Below are 9,246 nucleotides of genomic sequence, written 5' to 3'. Positions count from 1 at the left end.
AGCATCAACATGAATTTTATTCAACTGATTTGCCACAGCCACACTGGTAAACATTCCTACCAAAATTACCTACTGTATTTCAGAAATTCTCAATGTCCTGGTGCGATGTCTGGAGTGTCATCTTACTCATTTGAGGCACATCTGAGTGATTCCTAACATTTTAATATTTTAAAACATATCATTTTTTTACTCTACTTAAACTGGTTTAGCAGACTCATCAAAATAAGGTGCCATCCATTTAGATTTTTGGATAAACTACATCCATGGCAGTAGGCCTGTAGTTCCCTGTAAAAGCCCCAGGAGCTGAGGAGGTGAAGTCGGCCTGTTTTGGTTCACCTGGACACACAAGCCAGACAGAGACATTCATTTATTGGATAACTGGCATCCAAGACATCTCTGTTATAACCTAATATTATAGCCTAGGTTTATGATAGAAAGATAGTGTTTAGAAAAAAAAAAAGCTGTTAAATGATTTAGTGTTTTGAATCTATTAATGAATTCATATAATTAATATTTTCAAGCCCCTTGTGCATGAATTACTGTTGATAGCTTACCAATTAGCCTGTCTTGCTTCATCAACAGGGTCTACTGTTTTCATGCTCAACTGCATTGCAATTAATTAAAATTGAAATAAAAAAACGTAAAAATCACCCAAAAAGAGAGAAAGTCTTGCATCTTATATTTATAGAATGTCACCATTTATAACCTGTGAATTTTTGACAAATATACTGTATGTGAACCCCAGTGTCTTTATTTTATTATGAAAGGCAAACATTACAGGCAAATTCCATTTTACAACACTTACGCTACTCTACTATACTGTGATATACTATACTATACTATACTATACTATACTATACTACACTATACTATATTATACTATACTACACTACACTATACTAAACTATAGTATACTATACTTTTCTATACTATACTACACTACACTACACTACACTACACTATACTATACTATACTACACTATACTATACTATACTATACTATACTATTATATAAATCATGGCATTAAAGTTGAATTTGAAACATTTGACATATATATACAATTGCCATATATTCCAGTGAAAGTGAAAGTAACGATTTTGAAAAAACAGGAAAGTCGAGCAGTTGAATCTGGCAATACCAAGGAATAACAGTTTCTCATACATTTAAAGGTTATATTTAAAATTAGAAATGTAAACCACTTGAACAAAGCTGATATTTCCTGATTTAGATTCCAGTGTGCCAACCATCTTGTATGGGCCTACAGGCTCATATTTCTGTACAAAACACACACACACATACACACTACAAACGCATACATAGGTAATCCAGCCACATCTCTACATTCCGCTCTACAGACTGTGTATATTAGTCGACTCCGTTGGGCACTGCCACGTGGGTGCTCCTGCGTAAACGGAAGACGTCCTTCAGTCTGTAGTGTCCCGTTCGGGTGTGTCTGTAGTGGGAGGTGTAGACAAAGCAGGAGATGCCCATGATAACAGCCACAGCCGCTGCCGCCAGGCCTGCAATAATGGGCAGGAGGTCGACTACAGCGAGTCAGGTGAGGGGTGTTGGTAAAGAAAGAAGGAACAGACAAAATTAGAAGTCACACCAATCCCAAAAAGTCACAAGACTCAGTGAACTTCCTTCCTTAAAGCAATATTCCGCTTAGTTTTAACATGGGGGTTATTCGGCACTTGAGGTGGCCTCATTCAAATGAATGGGAAGTAAAAATCCAAACGCTACAAACTCCTGCCAACTGCATCCGATCTTGGTGAGTAGTTTATATTCTGGTTTTCATGGCGGTGTTAAAACTAAGTGGAATATTGCTTTAAGTTGCCGGAATTATATGGAATCAATTCTCAACTGCTGCAAGCAAGTGATGTTTGTTGTTGCTCTTTAGTGATTCACTTTACAGTCAATAACATCACCGGTGGGACAGCAGGTGGAACTGACCTTGGACATCCACGTTAAACATCACTGTGATATTTCCCAGGTTGTTGCTGGCAACACAGATGTACTGCCCTTCATGGTCAAAATCTACGGAGTCGATAGTGAGAACGCTCGCACTGGAGGGGGAAGGAGCCTTGGGGAGTGTCCAGCTGTAGGAGGGGCTGGGGTTACCCATCGCTGAGCAGTTCAGTTGTAGAGTGTCTCCTGCTGTGATGCTGATCAGATATAGAGATGCTGCCTGGTTTTCGTGAGCCAGATCTGAGTGTGTGTATGTGTGTGTTGGGGAGGAGGGGAGCATGGGAAAAAGAGAAATAGAAGATCTGTTACTACAGCAAGGAGAAGTGAAAAATGCAAACAACAGCGCAAGGAAAAATGAAGAATAAACAAATGGTCCATTATTTGTGTATACACTGTAAAAGAGACCGATAATATGACCAGTGATCAGCTGTTCCACCACATTCTCGAAAGACTGTGAGACATTTAATACCGTTTTTATCCCCGTAATATATACAGTATGTCTTAGTATATGGTATTTTATTTGGGGTATTTTATTTTGTTTTCTGGTATTTTATTGCTTCTATCTTATGTCTTACCTTGTGTTCTATGTGTTTTAAGTGTTTTACGTCTTGTGGTTCATTTTTTAACCATTCTTTGTCCCTGTCTTTCTGTCTGTTTTAAGTGAGCTTGCCACAACAAATCGCAATCAACCGCGTTGAGATGAAAGTATTGAACTGGAACTTGAGAGTGCTTCTTTTGATAGTCATATGACAGCAAGATTTTGGCACCTGGCTCAATACATTGTTTGGAAAGGGTCAAGGTGTGTTGGTTTTATCGTCAGACTCACAGTGGACCGAGGCGGTGAGGTTGTTCGACTTCACCACATGAGGTCCTTCAGGTCCCTGTGGTCCCTCAGGTCCCAGGTCCAGCTTGGCTTCACACCAGTACTGGAGTCCATCATGTTCTCTACTGGGGTTGATGTTCAGAGTGAAGATCTCGGTCACCGGTGTCTTCTCTGTGTTATTCTTGGACTGTGGAGGGCCGAGCGCCGCCTGTCCTCTGTAGAAAGTCACAGCGAGGCTCTCAACAGGAGCGACGTCCTGGACGATACACTGCAGAGTGTACTGATGACCCTCAAGCACTGGCCCAGAGTGATTTACATAGCTGATGGACACACTGTCTGGAGGCTCTGGGGAGATGGGGAGGGAGACAGACAAACACACACACACACACACACACACACACAAAACAAGTTAAAGGCTGTGTAAATAGCAAATGATATATTATGACTGAGCCTAAATGTCTTTAACTATATATTATACCAAAAACTAAGATTGAATTGATTGATTGAATCTACCTTAATCTGCCCAACATGCTGTATCATACAAGACATTCTAATTACATACACCATAGAAGTGTTGAGTAGTTGCAGCATTGTGTTCAGCAGTAAGGTCACTTACGGTATATAGTTAAGGCCAGACTGCTGCAACAGTGATCATTTGTAAGAGAATAATAGCACTTGGGAGCCGACTTCCATTCGGTTATATTGTCAACCTTCCACGATATCTTTGTTCCATTTGTCGTAGTCTCTCCCACAGACACTTCCAAACCAATTACGCTGTCATGCGTAATTGGTTTGCAAGCATGCTCACATACAGTGCAAATGACAGAGGCTGGGTCACCGTGCCTCACTACCAGTCTGGATGGGTTGAATACCGGTTTGTCTGTACATTTAAAATCTGTGAAGTGGAGATTAGAGACAGAAGACAATGAGTTAGATTTTACATTGTGGATAGATGTAAAATTATCCATTAGACACATTGTGTAAGCACATACAAATGTTAATGCTTTTAATAACCAGTTATATCACTCATTCTGCCCAGTGCCCACCCTATCACACATTTTTTTCTTTTTTTCTTTGTTTAGTTTTGTTTTTATTTGGCTTTCTGCCAAGAATGGTCAATCTCTCCTTACTCACTGCCTTATTATGTTGCCAGGCAACCTGATATGGGTAGTATTCTCATATACAACTGAAATAAGCAATTGTCCTGCTTTTGTGCGTGTACATATTTGTGTACTTACATATATTTTGTAGATTTTGGTTTTTGCCTTTTTTTAACATATAGACAGTATTTTTTCTCTGAAGACTTAAATGGGCTACTTTCACGTGGCAATCACACTTTTTAATCACGAAAAAGTGAGATTTCCAAAATATATAAAGTCACTGTAAAACTTGAACAGCTAATTTCTATGATAGACAAAGTAACTTTTGGCAGTAACTAGTAATGTAACTAATTACTTTTTCAAATTAAATAGCGCAATTACAATTACTGAAATTTAAATGGGCTCCTTACTCGTTACTGGATTATCCGGTTTATGATCATCCGACTTTACAGTGGCGCAAGTGAATCAAAAGACTACCAACCTCCCTGGCGACTTTATTTCTCAAAAGCGACTAGCGACAAATCTGGCGACTTTTTCTGACCATGGGAAGCAATGTTAATGTGTTGAATCCCAAAGCATTTGGCAATAAATTGGTATGGCTCATGCCGGTTTTCTCTACTTGCTTGTCTAACCCAGAGAGGTCTGATGATCACAGCGCTTCCCACACACAGTGTAGCCTATGGCAAGCCGTTTTAACATTTAATAGCTAGACTGGATATATATTGCAGATATCTGTAATTCAATTCTTCCTAGTCAAAAAGAACATTTCAGATATCCACAATTCCTATCCACAATTGTCATTTCAGATATCCACAACGTCATTCTACCTAGGACAAATGACGTCACTTTTGCCATTCAGGTGTATTGGGCTTTCAATTTCAGATATCCACAATAGAATTCTTACTAGGAAAAACTCCCATTTCAGATATCTACAATCCAATTGTTACTAGTCATAATTTTAATTTCAGATATCCAAAATGAAAAACCATTCCAGATATCCATAATGTAATTTTGAATATCCAAAATACATTGTGACTAGTAAAAATGTCATTATGGATATCCACAATTGGCATTATGACTAGTAAAAATGCAATTTCAGATATCTACAATTAGAATTATGACTAGAAACAATGCAATTGCAGATATCCACAAATGTATTGTGGATATCTGTTGACGGGTAGGACGCCGTTTTAACATAAAAAGGGTTCATTGACTATCCACAATTATATTTTAGATATCCATAATAGCATTTCTCCTAGTCAAAATTATATTCTTATTAGTCAGAATGGCAATTAGAGATATCTGCAATGACATTCTTACTAGTAGAAATTGTATGTCAAGATATCTAAAACTTTCTCCTAATCAAAATTCAATTTAAGATATCTAAAAATCCTTAAAAAATATAAGTGGCCGTTTTAACATTTAGCTAGACTGGATATGTATTGCAGATAGCTGTAATTCAATTCTTCCTAGTCAAAAAGAACATTTCAGATATCCACAATGACATTCTTCCTATCCACAGTTGTCATTTCAGATATCCACAACGTCATTTTTCCTAGGACAAATGACGTCACTTTTGCCATTCATGTGTATTGGGCTTTCAATTTCAGATATCCACGATTACATTTTTGAATAGAATTCTTACTAGGAAAAACTCCAATTTCAGATATCTACAATCCAATTGTTACTAGTAATAATTTTAATTTCAGATATCCAAAATGAAAAACCATTCCTATCTACCAGTCAACAGATATCCACAATGCATTTGTGGATATCTGCAATTACATTGTTTCTAGTCATAATTCTAATTGTAGATATCTGAAATTGCATTTTTACTAGTCATAATGCCAATTGTGGATATCCATAATGACATTTTTACTAGTCACAATGTATTTTGGATATTCAAAATTACATTATGGATATCTGGAATGGTTTTTCATTTTGGATATCTGAAATTAAAATTATGACTAGTAACAATTGGATTGTAGATATCTGAAATGGGAGTTTTTCCTAGTAAGAATTCTATTGCAGATATCCAGAATGTTCATTCTGGATATCAAAAATGTAATTGTGGATATCTGAAATTGAAAGCCCAATACACATGAATGGCAAAAGTGACGTCATTTGTCCTAGGAAGAATGACGTTGTGGATATCTGAAATGACAACTGTGGATAGGAAGAATGTCATTGTGGATATCTGAAATGTTCTTTTTGACTAGGAAGAATTGAATTACAGCTATCTGCAATACATATCCAGATATCCTGTGGATATCTTTAATTACCATTCTGACTAGTGAGAATACAATTTTGACTATAGGAGAAATGCTATTATGGATATCTAAAATGTCATTACAGATAGGACTGTGGTTCGATTAAATGTTAGAACGGCTTGCCATAGTAGCCCCCTCCCTCCGCTGAGAGCAGGGACTGTAGGATAGGGTCCACTTGTAATTGTTACCGGCGTACGCCGAAACTGGCCCGAGTGGGCGGAGTCAGCACTTAACATTAAAACGGGCTACGCCGCGGCGTGCATAACAAGTGCAGCATTATATATTGATATGCAAATTATCGTATGACATCATCTGGCGACTTCTAGCTACTTTCTGAGCAGCCAATAGTTACTTTTTTTGGAAAAGAGTTGGCAACACTGCTACCGGTCCGGTAACTTAGCCCACACAGTGTACTAATGCTTGATTTGAAGGCCTGTCGAGGCTACAATAAATACGCCTATCAAAACATATCTATTGTGTTTTATTGTTCCACTACTTACTTTTCATCATAGTGATAATGGGTAAAATGATAGATACAATTTGACAATTGTCTTGTCCCACACTGTGCCACAGCAACACTAAAATAATATAGCTATGTGTAATAGGAGAATTGAAGCAGACATTTAAAAGTAACGCAAAGGTTACTTTCCCTAGGGTTAGGGTTAGGGTTAGTAACTAATTACTTTTATTATGCAGTAATTGGTAAAGTAATTCAATTACTTTTTGAGAGAAGTAACTAGTAACTGTAACTAATTACTAATTTTCAGTAATTTGCCCAACACTGATCTCAGGACAGTTTCTGTATGTATACTACCACTATCCATAAATATGTTCTGATAACGATAGCGATACTGAGAACAGACAATAATGCACACATGCTTTGCACATTGTCACTTTTTCTGTACAGCTGGCAATGCAGATGTTTTCAACATCTGTAATTTCAATACACTGATAAGGTGAATAATCTTTTACAACCTATGTCTACATGCCTAGACACTCTCTGTACATACTGTATGTATGGCCGTCTATAGACCTGTTATTATGAATATGATGGTGCATATTAGCACATCATGTATATATGCTGTAAATACACATAGCCTATCTGTTTTCTTATCTCATATGTTTCAAATTTATTATATATTGCAAATATATATTCCACTTATTTCATACTGCATATATTTCATATTTTTGGTATATATCATACATACTATACTTTTTTGGTATATATCATACATAGCTACTATACTTTTTTTTAAATTAACCACCACTGCTGTTGTAAGAGCCATTCTAGGGGAAAAGATATTTTGATATATTTGTAATTTGTATATTTGAAATAATGTTGATAGCTAATAATGTTAATTGAAATACTAGTGATATTGAATAGTTAATTTGTACTATAGTCATATTTGTTGATTATTATAGAACATTAGATTTCCTATAGTTTCTTATGTAGGCCTATAGCTTAATAGATTCTAAGTAGTTGAAATGCTCCTTTACATTAACGTCACCGTCATTAGACTCAATTGTAGTGAGAAAATCCACGGAGCAACACAGTTTTTTGACCGAGAGAAAATGATTGCCAATTGATGAATCTTGTTAGATGTCGAGATTTATTCGCGTCAGACTCATTGCTTTTTGCATGGACTTTACCCAGTAGTTGCACATTTTGAAACACTGAAGGCGTGCTGCTACAGCTGTTATTTTCTACACCTGTAATCCAAACTTTTCCACCTACTTCTCATTCATACATTGTACTTGTCCACACTTTTCCACCTACTTTTCATTCATATATTGTACAATAATTGTTCTCTATATAGTTATCTTTCATTTGCCCATCTCTGACAATCAATCAGATTCAATAAAGTTACCTTATTTAGGCTAATACCGGGGTCTGACCGGGTCTTCAGTAAGTTCAATAGCACAAATCTTTTGTGAGATATAGGGCTGAATGTGGTATTTTTAAGTGAATAGGTTTACATCTATATACATTAAACCTACTAGTGCGGGGTTTAGAATTGCCTGTTGGACGTGACCAGCTGTGGGTGAATGATTTGAAAAAGCTGCCCCTCACTTCACAGCATCCAACATAATCCAGGTGCGCTAGTGCTTTCTAGGTGGAGGGGGTTATGTATGATTGGAGTGAGTGAAACTGCGCTGAAAAAAACATTTAAAAACTCTTTAAAAACTAACAAAATATTGAATTAATCCGTTGAATAACTTAAAATAAAAACAATTACTTTATTTAGCTAGCATTTAGCCTATCTGAAAGGAGAGTTTACAAAATGCTTAACAAGGCACCATAAAATCACATAATGGGAAGAAAGTTAAACGATAAGTCCGCTGCTTTTAACTTACCACAACCAGATACATGGAGGATGCGCAGAAACGTCAACAAAGAGACAACAAAAAGTTTAAAAAACATTATTTCCAGTTCTTAGCGCTGTAGAGCCAATATGATTCGCCTATGATTGTAATCGTTGAACACATAGGAGAAAGTGAAAGTATAGAGAAGACAAACACACAAACCTTCAGCTACAGCGGTCAGTTGAAGGTAAGGGGGTTGGGCGGTGGGTAGAGGGGAATTCCTGTCATTCTCTCATTGCTCTATCTTCATATGTAATAACAGTGAATTAAACTTGTCAGTTTGCTGGGGGAAACTCTGAACCCTCCTCAAGCACCCCTAGGTGTCCCACACCCCACTTTTAGAACCACTAGCCTAGTAAGCAAGGCTCTTGGGAATTTCAATAAATATCTGTATTGTCAGACCAAGGTGCCTGACACATAAACACAGTGTATTAACTTTGAGCCTGTTGGTACTATGAGAGAGGAGGGGAACACCCCAGGAAAGTCATTCAGTGTGACAAAAAGCCAGGAGAGAGAGAGAGAGAGAAAGAGAGAGAGAGAGAGAGAGCGAGAGAGAGAGAGAGAGAGAGAGAGACATACAGACAGACGTAAAGCACGCACGCATTAAACATGTAACGTGTACACATACATCTGTATAGGTAGCACACACACCAGCAACACAGCTGAGTGTTTGGTGCTGTTGGTGGAGAAAGTAAGGAAGTTGAACCGGTGGATAGGAAG

General features: G+C 37.3%; 1 protein-coding gene and 1 long non-coding RNA gene across 2 annotated transcripts; one reads left to right on the top strand and one right to left on the bottom strand.

Annotated features, from left to right (window-relative positions):
- Positions 1 to 565: 565 nt before the first annotated feature.
- LOC144538434 (cell adhesion molecule CEACAM20-like) lies at positions 566 to 8,681 on the bottom strand. The gene is made up of 5 exons (XM_078282474.1): positions 8,518 to 8,681; positions 3,409 to 3,687; positions 2,796 to 3,137; positions 1,955 to 2,209; positions 566 to 1,545 (listed from the first exon to the last, which is right to left on the bottom strand). The coding sequence occupies exons 1-5, from the start codon at positions 8,582 to 8,584 to the stop codon at positions 1,367 to 1,369; spliced, it is 1,122 nt and encodes a 373-aa protein (XP_078138600.1). The 5' UTR covers positions 8,585 to 8,681; the 3' UTR covers positions 566 to 1,366.
- Positions 4,280 to 6,630, top strand: LOC144538436 (uncharacterized). Its single transcript, XR_013504277.1, has 2 exons — positions 4,280 to 4,562; positions 6,317 to 6,630. It is a non-coding gene; the product is annotated as an uncharacterized LOC144538436 (long non-coding RNA).
- Positions 8,682 to 9,246: the final 565 nt, after the last annotated feature.

This window comes from Centroberyx gerrardi, unplaced genomic scaffold, assembly GCF_048128805.1.
Source record: "Centroberyx gerrardi isolate f3 unplaced genomic scaffold, fCenGer3.hap1.cur.20231027 Scaffold_176, whole genome shotgun sequence".
NCBI classification, from domain to species: Eukaryota; Metazoa; Chordata; class Actinopteri; order Beryciformes; family Berycidae; genus Centroberyx; species Centroberyx gerrardi.
This window is presented reverse-complemented; position numbering and strand designations above follow the sequence as displayed.